The 21,528-nt window shown below is 37.4% G+C and overlaps 1 protein-coding gene across 13 annotated transcripts in view; it reads right to left on the reverse strand.

Annotated features, from left to right (window-relative positions):
* LRRC34 (leucine rich repeat containing 34) overlaps positions 1 to 20,732 on the reverse strand; it is a 30,675-nt gene extending 9,943 nt beyond the window's left edge. For 3 of the 13 annotated variants that reach the window (XM_067033990.1, XM_067033985.1, XM_067033989.1), the window contains exons 1-11: positions 20,597 to 20,732; positions 16,306 to 16,426; positions 15,677 to 15,795; positions 15,514 to 15,578; positions 14,438 to 14,521; positions 10,685 to 10,813; positions 7,910 to 8,005; positions 4,658 to 4,812; positions 4,123 to 4,278; positions 3,362 to 3,488; positions 1,635 to 1,803 (exon numbers count right to left, since the gene is read on the reverse strand). In XM_067033990.1, coding sequence (XP_066890091.1) covers positions 1,635 to 1,803; positions 3,362 to 3,488; positions 4,123 to 4,278; positions 4,658 to 4,812; positions 7,910 to 8,005; positions 10,685 to 10,813; positions 14,438 to 14,521; positions 15,514 to 15,578; positions 15,677 to 15,795; positions 16,306 to 16,426; positions 20,597 to 20,696 — 1,321 coding nt within the window. In that variant the 5' untranslated portion in view covers positions 20,697 to 20,732. Of the gene's footprint in view, positions 1 to 1,613; positions 1,804 to 3,361; positions 3,489 to 4,122; positions 4,279 to 4,657; positions 4,813 to 7,909; positions 8,006 to 10,684; positions 10,814 to 14,437; positions 14,522 to 15,513; positions 15,579 to 15,676; positions 15,796 to 16,305; positions 16,427 to 20,596 lie in introns of all 13 variants that reach the window. The other 10 variants (XM_067033995.1, XM_067033986.1, XM_067033991.1 and 7 more) reach the window with 8 other exon arrangements.
* Positions 20,733 to 21,528: the final 796 nt, after the last annotated feature.

The raw sequence follows: 21,528 nt of genomic DNA on the forward strand, positions 1-21,528 counted from the left end.
GTTGTTAGAAATGTATTTTTTTCTATACCATGGTTTTCTTGCACTCATTGAATTCTGCAGTTTTTCAAATTTGATCAAAAGACAAATTTTTAAAAATTTCCTATTGCATTTTTAACACTATATAGACATGACTTTCCTCGGACCTACAACTTTTTTTTAGATACAGTTAATTATTTCTAGCTATATTCAGCATGTAATAATGTAAAAAAACTTTGTAAAAAACAGCTAGTCTTTATATCTGCAGAGGAGAGATCTTAAAGTGGAAAGAAAGTAAGATCTGAAACATGTAGAGAACATTGGAAACTAAAGTTTGATAAAAGCTAATAACTAAGAGTAAAATAAAATTCATCTCTCTGAAAGCATGAGAATGGATTTGGTAAGGCATTTAGGTCTTTTCTGGCTCGGTAGCTGTAGAACATTAAGTGCAAATCATGGCTCATATAATTTATTCAGATGTTCTTCCCATTTCATAACCACCACCACCATCTGTGCCACCCCCTCACCACCACCACCGCAGTTTCCCCAGGGAGTATGTAAGTGTGGTATGAGGTGCTGAATATAAGGAAAAACCTGTTAAACTTTAAAAATCATTAAGTAGTGAGTAGGGCATATTTATTTTATCTTAATTCTTTAATCTATTAAAGGAATGGACAGTGACGTGGGGTTTTTTTGTAATGTTAAATTTTTTGAATAAATACAGCTATGATTTGAGGAATTCACAGTACTTTAAGTGAAGGCCAGTACTTTGACAACTGTAAGCTGTCACCTTTATTCCTCTCTCAGCGTTTAGAGATAGATGGCTTTTCCATTTAGACTGCAGAACTTAAAGTAACCTCTTTAAATTGTTCACCTAAAATTTTTTTTCCTCACACTTTGCCCAGCTTTAGCAGTAATAAATCATTCAGATTAAACAGTTAAGTGGTATGTATGAATTAATTTGTGAACATGGGTCTGTAATCAAAGGATCGTGGTGTCTGTTGCCTCTTCATAGAAATTTTAATTTGAAAACAGGATTGACCACAGACACAGTAATTGTTTGCCATCAAATCATGAAAATGTTATTGGCATCCTCCAAAAGAGGGAATTATCTTTTTAAAAAGTTCACTGGCAGCACTGACTTGTTTGGAAAGTATACATTTATATGTATTTGTATATGTGTATGTTTATATATATTTGCCTGTATTTGTGAAATTGTATCAATACCCATTTGTAAAATACCTAAAATACTTTTTCAACCTCTAAACCCCTTGACAGTCGCTGGAATCTGCCACCTGAAATCTTTTTACCACTTCATGACAACTTTCAGTTAGGATACCTATAATGACCTTTCCTTGTATGCTACTTTACTCTTTGGGTGTATTTTTTTTATAAAAAGAAATTAGTTCCTTGATTTCCTTCTCCAGGTGTTCAAATTTTAGTCCCTATTTTGCTAAATTTCTTTGAAAAAATTATACTACTCAGTTTTTCACAGTGGACAGTTATTCACAGTTTAGTATCTCTTTCACCTGTTCTAATTTATGAAAGAAAATTTAATGGACAATAAAATGTAATCTCTGTGAAAAGTAATAAGACAAATATATGAAAATTAAAGCTTGCTTTTCATAGATATTGACCTACTGGTACAAGAGTAAGACCTGCATTAGATGATGGGCTGCAAGCTTCTCCATAACCTGGTGTCCAGTAATAATGCCTTTTAAGGCCATTGGAGACTTCTGCAAGGTACACGTGTCCATCCACCACAAATGGCTCCACATCTGTATTGTCTGATTTTAGACGGCCCATGTGAATTAAATCTGAATATGCCTAGGATTTTTAAGAAAAACTATCATTAAGAAAATAGTTTATTCATTTTACAGTGATTAAATTTCAACATTCAAATTAGATGTGATAATTTATAGTTTAAAATAAAATATTGTGAATAACACTGCTGAATTTTAATATTTTCCAGGCATTGTAGTTTTTATTCATTTAATTCCACACAAGGTAATTACAATCTTACAAAACTTATTTCTAAGTTTTAACGGTATTAGGCATGTTTTGTTGTTTCATGACTCCCAGAGATAACAATTCTACGTATTACCAATTTTGTGGACCAAAGGTCTCATGGTCAAAATTTTCAAGTCCTAAGGTGACCGACTCATAAATGAGGATGGAGTGCTGTTGTATATGCCCTTGAAGATCCGATGACAGCCAGGGATCCATTTTTCAGAAAAATAAACAATCACAGATTTTGGCATACAGTTGTATGGAGTTCATGGATCCCCTGAAGCCTAATCTACAGATTTAGGCTTAGAGAGACCATTCCCATAGTATTAGATGCTGGCCTGGCTGGCCACAAATTATTTCTTCATTGTAGAATTTTCTTTGTATATCTCTTATGGATATTGATATCTACATAAAAGTGTCGTACAAACATGTTAAACTAGTTTGTCAGTAAGGTTGTGATTATAGAGAGAGGCAGAAATTAGACAGTAAAAGATTCAAAAGTCTAGTTGCTTTCTGCTGTAGCTTGTCATTAGTAGTTCCAACTCAGCTCAGCCTCTAGTGTATAGAATGTGGATATGATGTTTTTCTGAAATCAAGGATTTTTTTTTAATAGGGTACATTTTATTAGCCTTTTTAGTGATAGAATTCTGGTTAGTCTTTTGGCAGTTTTTGAGAATTCTAACATATGTATATATATATTTTGGCTGTCTTGGGTGTTCGTTGCTGCACGTGGGCTCAGTAGTTGTGGCTCGTGGGCTCTAGAGCACACGGTCTCAGTAGCGGTGGCACACGGGCTTAGCTACTCCGCAACATGTGGGATCTTCCCGGACCAGGGCTCGAACCCATGTCCTCTGCATTGGCAGGTGGACCCTTAACCATTGCACCACCAGGGAAGTCCCCTAACATCTTAATTTTCTTTCTCTTCTTTCCAAATGAAAACTATTTGTTACTATGCTTTTTGTGTGTGTTGAAAGTAGTATCAAGGGTTCTCTATTTACATAAGCAACACACCAAATATTTTGACAGCTTTTACTATATCTTTCCAAATTCTGTGTCTTGGTTTAATTATTGGGTAACAGATTGGAGATTGTGCCACAGCAAATTTAAAATAAATCAACAATTGTGATTTAAAAATACTTTGGAGAAATTGGGACTGTGTAATTCAGTGATCTTTATACTAATATGTAGTATTTGATATCTTTTCCTATTTCAACGACAAAACTTTCCAGTAGCTAATTTTTAGGACTTAACATTAAAATTTATCAAAACTGCAGTATCTCGTTATACTTTGTAATCATGTCTAAGGCATCTGTATATAACATCTGACGTTATAGGGAAAACCCCAGAAAAAGCCTCAGTGAAGAAAAAAACTTACCACACATGTAGCTTCATCAAATTTGTTTCCCCAAATGTAGATATTAGAGAGTGTGGGATTTGTTTTCATTGATTGTGAAAGTGCAACAAGTCCTTCTCCCTGTATGTTGTTGCTTACCACTGACAACCTATGGAAAACCAAAAAATAATAACCCTGGAAACCAACAGTTCCACAAAGAGCTGTAAGCTAGCAACAGCATTTATTACACACATTTTATTGTGTTAAGTCTTAGCATTAAATACATTTAATGTATAATCAAAATATTGACCTAATAATTCCTAAAATCCAAGAAACTTAGTTTTCTAATTGGATACTTCAAGTACCTAAGTAGAGCTACCTACATTTTGGAAATAAACAGTCTATTGTTTTCTATTTATTATGCAGTAAAGGTTTGGGGTGGATTACAGATATATTTTTCAAGATAAAGTCATCCAAGTAATATTTTCTTCTTTGATTCATTCTTATTTTAGAGTCTTGATCATATTGAATGATTATAATTTTTCTGTTAGAATTCAGGATAAAATAAGTAAGAATTTTCTCATTCATTTTAAGCAGTCATAACTAGAATCAATCTAATTTTTAAAAGACATTACTTTTGAAAAATAGAAGAAATTGAAATGTTTCCTATAACTTAATATGTCAATTTAGAAACTGAGTTTTCATATTTCACCATGAATCTTAAGAGGTAAGAGGTTTAAGGTTAGTATTCTAAAAAAATTAAGTTTTTCTGTTATTTTGGTTAAATATAAAACCATACTAACACTTTAAGAGTCCTGTTGTGTGAAGCAAGAGTGTCACTGAGATAGTTTGCTCCTGCATTTTCTATTCTGTTAAAAGAAAGATCTATTACTTCCAGAGTAGTATTGCTTTTCAGTACATCGGCCAAACACACCATTCCATCCTGAGTTACTTTATTGCTGGGAAAGGAAAAATATGTAGTTATATTTGGAAATATGAAGTATTATTTTTTCATAGAGATAGCATGCTTGAAAACTTATATGGTAATAAGTACTTTCTATTTTAGTTAAGATTTTAATCACTCAATTTCCAAAAAAGTTAATAAAAATTTGCCATAAAATGTTGCTTCTATTCTGGTTTACATATTTAAATTGCTCTCAAGTTATTATATTGGTATAAGCTGAATAAATACTAAGGCTCAAGATAAAAAGTTGACAACAATGGTTGCATTTCCGAATTTTTGGAATTAGTGTCTAACAAAGAATCTTATCTACAGTGAATATTTACAGAGATTATTCCCATGATTTAACTCCTGAATTAATATATGTTATCACTTACCAGCTTACATCAAGGTAGCGTAGGCTTCTGTTCAGATACAGTGCATCACATAACTGTTTCATACCATAGTTTTTTATGTCATGCTTACACACGTGTAGTTCAACAAGGCACTTATTTTCTTTCAACATGTGGCCTAGATGAACTGTGGACTCTTCCTAAAAATAGATAGTCTTTTTTCTAAAATGTAATTTTGAAGCAGTACATGTTTATTCCAAACATGCAAAGTTATTTAAATTCGCTTTTTTAAAAGATTTTATCAGTTAAGACTATTAGTCTACAATTTGCAATTTGTTTGGCATGGCTTTTTAAAAAAATCATTTTGCCACAAATATCTTTACTGTCTTAGAAACAGGCAGCAGGCACTTGTAAAGTGCAGTGACTAAGTGATTTAAGAGAGGCTGGTTAAAAAAAAATCATTACTAAAAAAGCAACAACCATCTCAGCAGGAAAAAAAAAAATCAAAATAATTGGTCCCATGATTGAGCATGAGGGAATTCCCTGGTGGTCCAGTGGTTAGGACTCGGAGCTTTCACTGCTGGAGCTTAGGTTCAATCCCTGGTCAGGGAACTGAGATCCCACAAGCTGCATGGTGTGGCCAAAAAATAAAAATAAAAATTAAGCATGAAAGCTCCTTTACTGCTGTCCTCTCAAGACAAGGTGTTCTTGCCCCTTACATATGTTTCTAACCTTTGCTCTTGATCTCCACTCTTTGCAGTTCTTAGACTCCCTCCCTTCCTCCCTCCCTCCTTCCCTCCCTCTGCTGCTTCCAGGCAAAAGGTGTGTAACCTCAGTGAGGATCTGAACACCAAGCACTTTAAATTTTTAACAGAATCAAAGCATGTCTTAAAATGAATGGGCCAAAGTATTTTATGATAAAAGTCCTGATGCATTATTGCTGTTTTTATAAGTTTTATAGTCACTGGAAATGCTGATCATGGATAGCCATATATGCTTGAATTATCTAAAAGTACTTTGAGAAAAAATAAAAGTTAAATAAAATCACATAGCAATAGAAGATTGTACATGAGCTTTATAATAAAACTGTCCAAATGCTAGCTTTGCCTTGTACTAACTTTATCACTTTGGGCGAATTATTTCATCTAGCTGAGTCCCAGTTCCCTTTTCTATATAAAATAGGTAAAATTTTACTTCCCTCACAGAAGTAAATAAATTAACAAAAGTACCTGGCACAAAATTGGTGTTCTATAGAAAACCACAAAGCATTTATTATTGTTCAATATTCTATAATACGGTATCTAAGTTATTGCTTTGACACTGAAAATCCATATCCAGAGGGAAGCTGTAGTCTGAAATCTTAAATGAAAACTGACCACTTAGGAGGTCCAGTATTGCTCTGCATAGTGTGCCTGGAGCAGAGGACATACTCAATACAGATATGATGTATGTCTTGACTGCATTTTTAGGTCAAGAAATTTGAAAGAGGGACCATCCTTATTAAGAAAGGGAACTAGTATCACAAATAGTAAAGGGTTTTTGTTTTTTGGTGTTTTTTTTTTAGCTCCACTCACTGAGTTTGTGGCTTAGTCTGGCCTAGGGTGGCACCTAGCATCAGCGTTTTCCTAAGCTCCCCAGATAATGAACAGTAAAACCCTTAAATGAAATAGGTTTGCTGGCTTGTATTTGGGAACAGCAGGTATGAGGAAGCACAAGAAGATTCTACTCCACAACCATTTAAGAGAATAGTACTGTCAGGGATTAGAAGGTGGTGGCTGCCTTGGAGAGGAATAGAAAGCAGGCTAGTTTAGCTGACTGCTCAGAAGCACCAGGCTAAGAGCAAGCAAGGTCCGGGGCCTGAGAAAGAGCCCTGGGCTTTTTTTTTATTGGCTGTGTTGGGTCTTTGTTGCTGTGCTTGCGGGCTATCTCTAGTGGGGGCCCTGGGCTTTCAATAACTATTCTCAGATGGATTTAGGAGTAATGACACCACTCAACATTTAAAAGAGGAATTGTGCTTTTAATGCAATTTCATATAGTTTAACATACTTCCTCAGGGCTTTAATCTGGAAAATTTTGATTCAGCCTTCAGATCTCTTAACATGTCCTCAATCTGAGAAGCTTCCCTGCCACCTCTCATCCCCCTGCATTGATTTCTATGTCTTTTCTCCTGCTCCCAAGGCACCCTGAGCATATCACTCTCCAGACTTGTGGATCTCCCTCCATGTGGACTGAAAAAAAGGTCTTTGAAAATGAGGGCTACGTGCTTTGACATTATCCCTGGCACCAGCATTGTTTCTTGTTTAGGGATGCATTCAAATATTTACTGAGTGAAGAATCAGAAATGAAGCAATTTACTGAATGCTTACTTCGAGCCAGGTATTTTGCTGGTCTTTAAAGTAGGTTCTTCTATTTGAGGATTCTGGTTGTCTTTTTGAGATTAAATTTGTAAACATGAAGCAATTAACATGATACAAAATTCCAAAATTGTTCATACAGGAAAGTACAGAGATAATTCAAAGGGAGAGATCTATGTAGATGACGAATGCAAAATATACTTACAAATATGAAAACTATTTTAAAAATATGGTTAATTCTCAATTACTCATACTAATGGGGAACAGTGAAGTAGCTGATTTAAAGACCAAAGTCCTTGAACTTTTTCTTTTGGTAGATATTCTGTTTTTGTTTAGACTATAGTAAAACGAGTTCTTATTCCCTAGCATTTTGCTGATAAGAGAGGAGAGCCACCAAAAAGAGTGTTAAGCCTTGAGAGTTGGAACCATGTTTTTCACCGTCTCTCTGTCTCTAGCGTGCAGCTTATCTGAAGCACCAAGTCCAGACCTCCCAGACTGCTATTCATATGCAGTTTGCCTTTATAGCTCAGGATTTCAAAAACATAATGGTTCATCACGGTCAGTGTAACAAGAACAAACAAAACAGTTCACACTGGGCTCTTATAATCTTCCAGCCTTTAAAACTTTAATCATTTATGCTTTCATCTTAAGACCTCTGCCCCTCACAGGTTTACTCACTGAGAATGAGTTTATAAGAAAAATAGACAACATGTTTTCTGTTTAAATAGACAACATGTTTTCTGTTTAAATAAGCAACATCTAAAACCATATTTATAAAACTCTTACAAGAATTTAAATTTTTCCTTTCAAGTTTTTCTTTGTAAACAGTAGTTTAAAGTTCTAAAAATACAATGCATTCATGAATCTTGACATAACCTTCAGTAAGTAGTACCTTCGTTTTATTCACATGTAGCCTTATTAACTGCTCACTTTGAATACATACCTGTTCACCATACAGTATAGGTCGGTTTAGGTTTAATCCCTTAATTGTTTGGTTTTGAGTTAGGACTGTAGCGAATGCTATCACACTCTGCATTCCCTAAAAACAGGTAAATTCATTAAGGAAAGGGACAAAGTATATAAATTAACCCCGAATTATTTCAAGACCAGTAATCTGGATTCTGACAAATCAAAATTGTGTTTTTAAAAAGTTTAAGTAATTTCCTGATCCTTCAATTGTAGGTTGATCAAATTCAGAAATGAATTGTTACTGTGTTATTTTCTCTCTGCCCTAAAATCTGTAACATACATGGGGAGTTTCTTAAGGTTTCAGTATCCATTTCCTCCCGTGTTTACCTCTAGGTTTGCTCCTAACCCCTCAAGGTTCTATATGATGCACAGAAATACAGACACACAAGTGGATCCCAGCTAGGGCTCTATATACTTATAGTGTATATCCTTAATGCAAGCTTTCTTTTACATTCATACTAGTACTTTAAGTGTGTGTTTGTGGCAGGAAAGGGTTACTAATCACATTTTTCACTGCTCACACAGGCGTCCCTCTACCTTATTGGAAGGGCCTAGTCCTCCGCCATCTCTGTGATGCACACACATCTAGTTGTTATGCCAGAAAACCTGGGCTTTCTTCCACTTCACCAGTCCTCTTACTCTCCTATCAGTTGATCAGCAAGTCTTACAGATTCTGCCTCCAAAAGATGTTTCAAATTAGTCCATCTCTGTAGCTACCACCCCAACGCCAGTCCTCATCACCCACCTGAATTACTGCAGAAACTGCCTAAGTGGTCAGTGGGCTTCCTCTCACCACCCTCTAATTCCCCACAGAGAAACAAGAGTGATCTTTTTTTTTTTTTTTCTGTAGTACGCGGGCCTCTCACTGTTGTGGCCTTTCCCGTTGCGGAGCACAGGCTCCGGACGCGCAGGCTCAGCGGCCATGGCTCATGGGCCCAGCCGCTCAGCGGCATGTGGGATCTTCCCGAACGGGGGCACGAACCCATGTCCCCTGCATCGACAGGCGGATTTTCAACCACTGCGCCACCAGGGAAGCCCAAGAGTGATCTTTTACAAGCACCAATCATATCATGTCACCCCTCAACTTAAAGCCTTTCCATAATTTGCATTTAACTCCCTTTGTGTAGCTACTCTGGCTTTTTAGTTCTCAGACTCAGTATTTCATCATTCATGTACTCCCCTCATGATTTTTGCCATAGCTGAGTATCAGTTTTACTATTTACCTAATACTTTTCCATTAAATCAACTCACTTTTTCATTTATATTTATTTTAAAATTGTGTCACTACCATAAATGGAAAGCCACAATCCCTTGAAATAAATAGAAAGCATTTGTAAAGATAAATATGTATTAAAATTACCTCAAGTTATGTCAGTCAGTATGCTACCCATACCACATTTGGGGAAGCACTATCTTAGAGTCTGTGTGTTCTGGACCCCCTGCCTGGAATGTTCTGCCATGGACCCTCTTCAAGGGAGCTCTTTCTCATCCTTCACGACTCCTAAGTACGAACTCCTCAGGTGTTCGGGTAACCATCCTATCATGCATATTACCTTCTGCCCATTATCAGAGTACTTTGCCAACTTTGTAGCACTTTTCTCTAATTTACTGATGTTTTCCTAATTAAAATATAACCTTTATAAGGGCAGAGACCATATCTGATGCACTCTTGTATCCTTAGAATCTACAATTGTGACTGGTATGTGTAGACAATACACAGTTGACCCTTAAAGGGTCAAGGATCAACTGTGTACCTTGGTATCCATGGATTCAAACAACCTTGAATCCTGTAGCAACTGTAGTATTTACTACTGAAAAAAATCTGCATATAACTGGACCCCAGCAGTTCAACCCGTGTTATCAAGAGTCAACTGTACATTGAATTAATGCTTTCCCAAGACCATACTGGCTGCATCTACCCCCTTCTTAAGCTTTAAAGCCTATTACCCCAAAGAGCCTCCTTGGCCCATCTTACTGTTTTCCTGTCCCAGTAATTTTGCATTAACCTATTAACAATAGGTTCCTAACAGTAGGCCTGAAGGTTTGAAGGCATGTTTGAGAAAATGAAGCCTAGAATTTGATGACATGCAAAACAGACAAACTTCTCATTCTTAGTCCAGATGAAGGCTCAGAGCAGCTCTTAGCATCCTCTTAGGTTTTATGCTATAACATAACTACTCACTGCAAAATGTTTCCATAAGTAAAAAATTTATATTATACGAACTAAGTAGTATTTGTTTAATTAAAAGGAACATAATCATCTTCTTTATAAAATCCCATACAGGGCTTCCCTGGTGGCACAGTGGTTGAGTGTCCACCTGCCGATGCAGGGGACACAGGTTCGTGCCCCGGTCCGGGAAGATCCCACATGCCGCGGAGCGGCTGGGCCCGTGAGCCATGGCCGCTGAGCCTGTGTGTCCGGAGCCTGTGCTCCGCAACGGGAGAGGCCACAACAGTGAGAGGCCCGCGTACCACAAAAAAAAAAAAGAAAAAAGAAAATCCCATACAAGTTAAGAAGGGTAACAGATGGAAGTTTAGGAAGATTTTTATTTCACTGGATATTCTTCCATAATATAATTATAATCTGATTATTACTTAAAAGAAATATTTTATCTGATATTAGACCTTAGAGACAAGCTTAATCATTCATAAGACTGTCATTTAGCTGGTCTATGACACTTCTCTGTACTAGTTTCCAGGGAGAATGATCCAACATCTGAGTGACTATCTCATACCCAATTTAACTCACCAGATCACAGTCACCCAGATCTAATTTCTCTAAGGATGAATTAATTTGTAGCATTGCAGCAAAAAACATTCCACCCTCATTTTCAATCTTGTTTCCAGTCATTCTTAGGTGTTTCAGAGTTGTATTCTTCTGAAAAGGAAAAGAGGCAAAACTTGGTTAAAATTTTAACCCACAGAATTCTCTTTAGATTACATGAGTTAGGAGACTATATTACTATTTGCAGACTCATCAGTTTTTCATGGAGATAGAACAGGATATATTCCTTAAAGGTAACATTCAATTTCCCATAATAGATAAAAATCGAGTTAAATAGTTTAGTAGAAAGAATGCCCAGGAGATAGATACCAAAATAATGACCTGTGAATGAAGCAGATTTTAATAATTTTCCTTTCATTAGAAAATCTATAAATTTATCTTCTAAGAAAATTACACCACCTTTTAAAATTGAGATGAAATTCATATAACACAAAATTAACCATTTTGAAATGTACAATTTGGGACTTCCCTGGCGGTCCAGTGGTTAGGACTCCATGCTCTCGCTGCCGAGGGCCTGGGTTGGGGAGCTAAGATCCCACAAGCTACACAGTGCAGAAAAAAAAATAAGCAGGAAAATGTACAATTCACTGGATTTTACTACATTCGCAGTATTGTGCAGCCATCACCTCTAGCTAATTCCAAAACATTTTTATCACCCCTACAGGAGACCCTGTACCCATTAAGCAATCACTTCACATTCCCCCATATCATTTTGAAAGTGATACAATTTCTCAGACATTTGTGAAGTTTAATTCCTTATTTCATTTCTTTTGATAAATCTTTCACAAAATTACAGACGTTTCATTGTCCTAGTGAATAAATATTTGGACATACAAGTATAAATAATTATCTTTAAAATTAAGTCAATCCCCTTTAAGAGTGGGAAGAAGGCAAGGATGTCCACTCTCACCACTTCTATTTGACATTGTACTGGAGGGTCTAGATAGGATAATTAGGCAAGAAAAAGAAACAAGGCATCCAGGTTGGAAAAGAAGTAAAACTCTTGTTTGCATACAACATGATCTTATATGTGGAAAATTCTAAGGAATCCACCAAAAAAACCCAAACCAAAACAAAACAAAAGCTGTTAGAACTAATAAATGGGGAATTCCCTGGCGGTCCAGTGGTTAGGGGTCCATGTTCTCACTGCTGAGGGTCCAGGTTCAATCCCTGGTCAGGGAACTAAAATCCCACAAACCGGCCAAAAAGAAAAAAAAGAACTAATAAATGAGTTCAGCAAGACTGCAGGACACAAGATCAATATATAGAAATCAACTGTATTTCCATACACTAGCAATGAACAATTCAAAAATGAAATTAAGAAAATTCCATTTATAATAACATTAAAAAGAATAAAACATTAGGAGTAAATTTAACAAAAGGGCAAGACTTGCACATTGAAAACTACAAAGCATCAAAGCATGGTTGAAAGAAATTAAAAACAACCTAAACAGGGACTTCCTTGGCAGTCCAGTGGTTAAGACTCTGAGTTTCCACTGCAAGAAGCATGGGTGGGTTCAATCCCTGGTCAGGGAACTAAGATCCCACATGCTGTGCAGTGTGGCCAAAAATAAATAAATATTTAAAAAAATAAAAAATTAAAATAAAAACGACCTAAGTAAATGGAAACACATCCCATGTTCCTGGATCGGAAGACTTAATATTAAGATGGCAATATTCCCCAAATTGATCTAAATATTTAAAGCAATCCCTCTCAAAATCCCAGTTGCATTTTTTGCAGAAATTGATAAACTTAAAATTCATGTGGAAATGCAAGGGACCCAGAAGAACCAACACAATCTTGAAAAAAGACAGAGGACTCACTTCTTGACTTTAAAACTTACTACAAAACTACAGTAGTCAAGATATTGTGAGACTGGCCTAAGGATAGACATATAGATTAAAAGAATAGAATGGAGGGTACAGAAATAAACCCTCACATTTATAATCAACTGACTTTCAACAAGGATGTCAAAATTAATGGGAAAGAACAGTCTTAACAAAAGGTGTTGGGTCAAATGGATATCCACATGAAAAAGAATGAAATTAGACTCCTACTTCACATCATATATAAAAATTAACTCAAAATGTATCCGAGAACTAAATGAAAGAGCCAAAACAAAAAGCTGTTAGAAGAAAATGTAAGTGTAAATCTTCATGACTTTGGATTAGGCAAAGTCATGAAGTTGTAGCCTTTTTAGATACATCACCAAAAGCCCAAACAACAAAAGAAAAAATAGATAAAATGAATTGTATCAAAATTAAAAAATTTTGTGCTTCAAAAGACACCACTAAGGAAGTTAAAGGCAACCTAAAGAATGTGCGAAAATATTTGCAAATCACGTATCTAATAAGGGACTCCAGAAAGGGCAAAAGATTTTAACATAGTTGTCCAAAGAAGATAAACAAATGACTAATTAGCATATAAAAAAGATACTCAACATCTTTATTCATTAGGGAAATGCTAATCAAAACCACAAAACCTCTTCATACCCACTAGGATGGCTCAAATCAAAAAGACAATAACAAGTACTGGTGAGGATATGGAGAAATCAGAACACCCATACATTGTTGGTGGAATTGTAAAAAGGGAAAGCCACTTTGGAAAACAGTTTGGCAGTCACTCAAAATGTTAAACAGTTTCCAAATGAACCAGCAATTTCACTCCTAGGTATGTACCCCAGAAAACTGAAAACATACATGCACAGAAAAATGTGTGCAAATATTCATAGCAGCATTATACATTACAGACAAAAAGTGGAAACCCAAATGTCCATTAACTAATGGATGAACAAAATGTGATATTTCCAAACAATGGAATATTACTTAGCAATAAAAAGAAATGAAGCATGTTACAACATGGATAAAATCTGAAAGCATTAAGCCAGTCACTAAAGGCCTCATACTGTACGATTCCATTTATAAATGGCCAGAATAGGCAATCTACAGGTAGAAAGTAGATGTGACTGCCAGGTGCTAGAGAGTGAGAGAGAGAAGCACAGAGAGGGATTACTAACAGGTACAGGGCTTTTGGGGGGAAAATGTTCTAAAAACAGTGATAGTGGTGATGGTCACATAACTGTGAATATAACTGATTGTTGAACAACACGGGGTTAGGCTGTGCAGTTGAAAATGAGTTTAACTTTACATTTGGCCCTCCATATCCGAAGTCCTGCATCCTCAGAGTCAACTGACTGTGGATTGTGTGGTACTGCAGCATGTATTTAGTGAAAGAAATCTACATATGAGTGGACCCATACAGTTAAAACCTGTGCTGTTCAAGGGTCCACTGTATTCAATATACTAAAAAACCACTGAATTGAACACTTACAAAGGGTAAATTCTGTATATGTGACTTATATCTTAATAAAACTCTTTATTTTTTTATTCTCTATTTTTTTAACTGAAGTATAGTTGATTTACAATGTTGTGCTAATTTCTGCTGTACAGCAAAGTGACTCAGTTATACACATATATACATTCTTTTTTTATATTTTCCATTATGGTTTATCCATAAAGCTGTTTATTTTTTAAAATGAGTTCAAAAGTGCTCATGTAATGTCCAGATTTTAATAAATTGAAGTGAAATAAAACATACACATTCACACAATATTAAAATAAGATGATATTAACATTTGTTTCTGTTGGTTCCAAGCTAAAACTAAAGAAGTTAAAATTCCCAAATAAAATGTTAGTTTGAGGTATACGAATGCTTACATGTAGTGCTTTAGCAATCAGTTCTCCACCTTCAGGCCCAATGTCATTAAACATAAGGTTTAAGTAAATGAGATTATGTTGCTTCTAAAATAAGGAGAGAAAAGAAGCTATTACATATGTATTATTAGAAATCAATAATATGTAAGAGACACTTTTTAAGTAAAAGTGTTTACCTCCAAAAAAAAATCTTTATAACCAGGAAATTTCAAGGTCCAGAAAAGAAAGGACCATTAAGGAAAAAAATCAACATGATCATTTAAACAAATATAATGGCAATATAAAAGAACTATATATTTTTGATCAATGATTCAAAATATGGATGTGCTTTATGTACTTAACCATAGTGTATAAGTTTGCAAGATGACTCAGGAGGCTCTTGGTTCTAGCTCTACTGAGACCAAATACACAAATGGGTTTTTAGTGTATTTCAAGTGTTATAAATATGGCACAGTAAGGACACTTGACATTTTGCAAAACTAGTGTTTTTTGTGTGTGTCATTAGACTAGGTGATTTCACTGTAAACAGAACTAAGAATATTTTGATGACAATGCTTTTGCAGAATTTTTATTTGTGGTTGATGAAAATAACTTGGTTACTTCACTTTTTTTTTAATCTTCACTCTGTCCTTACATTGTGTGCCATTTCATGGACATGAGAATTTTAAGATCATTTTGAGCTCATTAGAAGCACTTGTAGCAGATGAGAATGGAACAAATAGGAAATTAAAAAGCCAATTTAAGGGAAGAATAAAAAATGATATATGCTGCTTTAAACATTTTATTTTAACTGAAAATACAGACATACATACGTATGTTCCAATCTTCTGAGGTTGAAACAAAGCCTTTTCTTTAACGACATCTATTCTGATTGGTGGACCACACTGTCTTTCTTAAATAAAATGCAACCATAAAACAGCATTTCAGCTTGGGTATCTCCAAAGTGAAGTCTGCAATAAAGGGTTAGCTTAGCAGGCTAGGGGTGCTGAAACCCTGCACGTTCCAAAGAAAGGGCTGGTTCTTAACTGGGTCCTGGGAGAAAAAAAATGAACCAAGAACATTTTGTAATAAAATAATACCTGAAGCAGTTTTGCAGCATAGGATGCGCCAACATCACTTATGAGGTTATATCTAACATCCAAACCTGAAGAACACAGATGAATAGACGCTGTTATTCCTTCTAGTGAACACTTAAAATCAGGCAAATGAAAGCTGGAAGGAATGATTCTTAAGGAGACATACCATTAATATATGGATTATTCTCTAAAATTCTGCAAAGAATCCAGAAATCTTCACCTGTTACTCTTTCTACTGGCATTAAGTGACAGTTACCAGCAACATTTAATGTGATTCCTGCCAAACTGTTAAAATATAAAAAAGAAATCCAGTAAAGAAATGAAAGTATTCTTCCTTCATGTTTAGTAACATCATGGATAGCATTTACTGGAACCAAGTATGTACCACAATACAGATTTATATCAAATAACTTAAAACTACTGAATATTCTACAGCTTTTGCAAAGCACTTTAATATATGCATAGTTTAATTTCTCAACCACAAGACAACCAAAGTATTCCCACTTGACAGATAATGACATTGAAGACTTCAATGATTTGCATAAGTAAACCCAGCTCACAGGAGTTAAGGACAAATCTGGAACCCAGACTTGGAGAATACTGGTCTAGTCCTTTTTCAGTAAACTCCACTACCTCCGAGACCTAACTATGTCGATCATCTATGCTGAATCAAAAAGTATGTTCACTTTATCAAGCATTTGCAAATGGCTTTCAAATCACTCAGTGTTCCAGGATTTTCACACAGATGAATATCAGTGAATGTTACTGATGTAATCAAGTATTTGTCTTCCTTACCCCTTTTCAATTTCTCCATCCACTTCTTGGAGTATATGCAATATAAAAGGTTTAATTTCCTGGGACTTTTCCATACACAGCTCATAATAATATTCCTGTAGACCGCCAATAGGTTCTGCAGCTTTTGAAAAATAAATGCATTACCCTTCATCACATATACATTATCCCAGGAGCTTTCCCCCCGCCGCCAAAAAAAATTAGACTTCTTTCAAAGATACAAATGTGCGCATATAGAGTTGAGGGCAGGGTGAAGAAAAGGAGATGACGTTAAGAATACAGAAAGGAAAGAAAAATAAGAAGGAATGGGAGAGAAAAAAAATGCTGTTTGGAGAACTAGGGCCATAGAAGTACCCACTGACAGTGGGCAGACACTAACTTTGAAGTGACACAAAGGGAGAACTAACCTCTGTTATGTAACAGGCCTGGCAACTGAGGAAAATGATGTCCAGAGAAATTACATATCTTGCCTAAAATCATACAGATAATAAGGGCAGAGTACAGAATCATACTGACTCCAAAGTCTCTTCCTACTCTGCTATAATGGGTTAGGGTGACTCAAGGTTGCTTATCATGGCTTCAAACAAAGACAATTTTATCATAGAGTCTAAACTCAAAAGGGATCTGAAAAATCACCAAGTCCAATAGGCTTCTTGGAGACCCTCTATACCATGCACGTTGATGGCATTTGAATACAGCTCTGTCTATTCTTCCTAACACCAAGTTGAGGCCTAGCTCACAGAAGCGCTTCACCTACCCTGGCCTTCCATTTCCTCTTTCTAAAGGTGATTTTTTCCCTGTCCAGTCCTTAATAAGGAAGACAGAAACAAAACAGGAGTTAAGAACTTGTTCCTCTGTTATACCTGCACTTTTCCTTAATGGTCTTATTATTTTCGATATTACTTAAAAAAAATTTTTACTGGAGTATAGTTGATTTACAATGTTGTGTTGGTTTAAGGTGTACAGCAAAGTGAATCAGTTATACATATACATATATCCACTCTTTTTAAGATTCTTTTCCCATATAGGTCATTACAGAATACTGAGTAGAGTTCCCTGTGCTATACAGTAGGTCCTTATTAGTTATCCATTTTATATACAGTAATGTGTATATATCAATCCCAGTCTTCCAATTTATCCCTCCCCCCTCCCCTTCACTATTACTTTAAAAGCATCCTTTCTGAGGCCCAGGCCTTCGTGGGTAGAAGGTATGCTGGCACTTTTCTTAGAAGCACACACCACTGTCTGTATTTTCTGTCCTACCTTTTGGGTATGTCTCTTTAAGAGTCCATGCTCAGAGATATCACTATTCAATCAGTCTGAGGTCTTTAGGATCCAGCTTCTCTAAGTCTCTACATCTCAAAGATCTTATTTGCTGAGTGGATTTCTGCACTATATGAACTAAAGAGTGCTAAACAAATGTGCAAAACAAGATTTAAGATGAGGAACATCATATTACAAGTGAAAGCAAATAAACTTTTCTTATAGTTTTTTTAAAATAAACGTTTAAAAAATAAATTTAGGGGACTTCCCTGGTGGTCCAGTAGTTAGGACTCTGTGCTTTCACTGCACTGCAGTGCAGCCCAAATAAATATATAAATAAATTTAACCCACACTTATTTCAGATAACTTGGAAATTTCAATATCAAAAAGAAAATAAAGAAAAAAAAAGAAAAGAAAAGAAACATTCATCAGCAATCCCACTACCAAAGAACCACCACAACTGAGGTCTGGGGGTATTTCTTCCCTATTATTTTTCTTTTTCTGTATCCTTTTTTTCTTCAGTTAACATTGTGAGCAGCTTTCCCATATCATTAGATATTCTCTGAAAATTTTTAATGTCAGCATAATTTCTGTCTTGTGGATGGATGTACGTTAAGAAATCTTTCACTTACCAGATATAAAATAGATAAACAACAAGGACCTACTATATAGCACAGGGAACTATATTCAGTATCTTGTAATAGCCTACAATGGAAAAGAATCTGAAGAAGAATATACCTATATATACATATGCATAACTGAATCACTGTGCTATACACCTGAAACTAACACAACATTGTAAATCAACTATACTTCAATTAAAAAAATATTTTTTAAAGAAATCTTTCACTTACTTTAGGAAATTTTCATGTATTTAAATAATACTTTAGCACGATATTTCCCAAATTGTGTTCTGTGGAATACTAATCTACAAGATGATCAAAGATGCTCTAAATAGAATAGGTTTTATTGACAAATAAGTTTGGGAAATGATGAATTGAACAATGCTAAACAGATTCCTATCTACAACACTTACCAGGACATTTAAAACTCTCAGGTGCTCAAAGATTCCTCAGATTGTTGAGCCTGGCCGGGAGGGAGGTTTAAAAGTGCTCCCAGACTTAGGACTTTCGTGACCATGGTTAACATGGAATGCAATCCAAAAAATGCTAGTTTAGCGTCCTCAACAGAAAACAAAGCAGTAGATCTCAAACGGATTTACTTCCTGGAGCTGGGCTCCCACTGGGTTTCTTTCCTCTCTTCTGGCTACTACTTTCCTCGGTATTAAAAATGTTAAACAAAATTTCAGAAATAGAGACCTGATTGAAATAAAAACGTGTTTATTTGGGGTTTGTTAGGACTGCAACCCAGGAGACACAGATCCAAGAAGCACTTGAACTGTGTTCCACCAGACTACAAAATGGTGGGGGCTTATAAAGGCAAAAAACCCACAAGGTTACAAAACTGTCAAGAATTAGGATTGGAGCTGGCAAGAAGTAAGGGTGCTTGGTAAGCAAGGATTGGTTAGGAGTCTGAAACAATTACAAAATTGCAAAGGTGGGGGTAATTTGAAACTACAAGGTTGCAACTAGCAGCTGCTAGCAGATTCTGTTTTGAAAACAGCTGGTAGTGTCCTTGAGTCTGATACAGTTCAGAGAAAATTCAAGTTCTCAGTGATGAAGGAATGAAGCTGAAATCATATCCACAATGGCCACTTGGCTTCATTTTGCATGCCTGTACCACAGTTACTCCATTTTGATTTTTAAACGATCTTAAGTATGTCATCAAAGAGAAGAGAGGATTGCCCTGAGAATTTCTCTGACGTTCACTCTGCCTGCCCTCGGCTGGCACAACCGTATCCAGGACACGCAGACAGATGTCAGACTTACAGGTCAAGTTTTTGTGAAGACATGAAGGAATCTTAGATTACAAGCTAAAGAAATTTACAAGAATATTTGTATTTAATTACCTGGCCATGGATGTAGATTATTTTAAAGCTTTGGCTAAATCTTTCTGCTACTCTCTCTTTTACTTAAAATTCACCTAAGTATTGTATGTCAGGATTCTATGGCACCAATAATTTGTTTCCTATAGTGTATTCATATTAGGAGAAAATAATAAACCAGTCTGCAAATTGTAAAGCAAAACCTAGGAATAACCAATTACACAAGAAAATGTCAAGACTCTACCCTAGATTTCATTTTTAATCCACACAGGAGTCTTGAATTCCAAATAATTTTTACTTCCCTTTCTGTATTCTTAACAGCCTGTTTAAAAAATTCTAGTTAAGGGCTCATTTTGGAGGTGGTCCCCAATGCCCTCCTATACTGGAACAGCCAAGTACTGGGAAATCCAAGGGTTGAGGATGTCAGACTTGGGTGCCTATCCAGAACGTCTGTGTGACGCTGCAAGTTAAATTCTTCCATCTTAAATTTCCTCTTATGCTAAAAGCAGAGTATATCAATGCTCATCTCATGATGCTTTGAGGAATACGAAGGCTTCTGGCACAATTCCATATCTACAACACAAGTGTCCAAAATGGAAATGGTGGAGGGAGAGGGCGTTCACACTATACTTGCTACCAGATAATTCATGGGTGCAGAAATACTTAAAACCGAGCTGGCGCAGAGGTGCAAAGAGCGGTTTCCAGACCCTCTCGCCCACCTGGGCCCTGCTTTCTGGAGACTGCACAAAAAGGGGCCCAAGAAGTATATCCAGACAACCTTCTCAGAGACCGTAAGAGCAAAGCGACACACACACTTCAGTACTTCAGGACAACCCACCGCGCGAACTGCGTACCCGCTGCGGGAACTTGGGGCTCCGCTCCCGCCTGCGTTTGGGGGCGCCCCGAAGTTCCGGCCACAGCTGGGGTTCCGCCCTGAAGTTCCGGCCACAGCTGGGGTTCCCTGGGGCACCCTCCCGCCTGACCACCTCTGGCCCGAAGTCTGCTCGGAAGAATCGGCCTGGCCCCGACAGCCCTCGCGCGTTTCGTCCGGGCCAGGCCGGCGCCAAAGCACACCCTATTTCTTACCGCTATCGTCGGCCGCAGCCCACGCTGGAGTAGGGGTCGTAGATGGGGCGGAAGGTGGGGTCCGGGACTCAGGCCTGGCCTGCTGCGGGCTACGCTTCATGCTCTCTGCCTCCCGCGGGCCGCGGCAGCGGCGTTGTCATGACGACCGCGCGCGTGCGCCAGACGCCCCAGGCCGCCAAAGTTCTGCGCCGGGAGCAGATCCACCGCGCGACCCTGAGCGCCGGAACCAGCCGGCTGTGGCGACCTTCGCCATTACTCCCTTGGTCCGTGAGGCCTGACTGGGCGGACAGTGACCGCCGATGCTATGGAGGCTCCTTGGTCACCCCGTCTGGGTCCAGGTCACCTGCCCTGGGTTAAAGACACACTGAGGGAGGGCACCCTGGCTCCTTTGCAGAGAGAAGTTCTCGAGGTTTAGGGGGCACAGCTAATGGGCTAGGGCCCGGGGATACAAAGACGTTTATGACACACTCCTTTCCCCAAAGTGTGCAAATACCTGCGGAGGCCAGGCGCAAAAGCACAGAGTGGCACTAGCACGGATAGGGCGCGGAGGTAAGGGATCATAAAGGGGCTTGTCGATCAGTCTTGTGGAGGTGTGGGGGCATCAGGGAGGGCTTCTTGGAAGAGGTGTCATCCTGACTGGCCCGGGTGAATCTGCCAGAGGGCAAAACTGCTTTGTGCGTTTCTGGAGATGTTCAGGTTCTTGGGGCTGCCCAGATGAGCCCAGACTGTGTCTGTATTGGGGGCGAAAGTGAAGCTGTGTGGCAAGCGAGGCCAGATCCACGTGGAGTCCTGTGCATCCTCTGAGAAGCACAGCTGTTATGGGGCAGGGGCTGGGAGCTCTCAGATGGGGAACAGCTGATGGAGGATGGATTTGACACGACCTAGGGGAGATGCAGTATGAAGCAGCTCAGGAGAGATCATACAGCCTCAGC

This window comes from Kogia breviceps, chromosome 5, assembly GCF_026419965.1.
Source record: "Kogia breviceps isolate mKogBre1 chromosome 5, mKogBre1 haplotype 1, whole genome shotgun sequence".
In the NCBI taxonomy this organism is placed as follows: Eukaryota; Metazoa; Chordata; class Mammalia; order Artiodactyla; family Physeteridae; genus Kogia; species Kogia breviceps.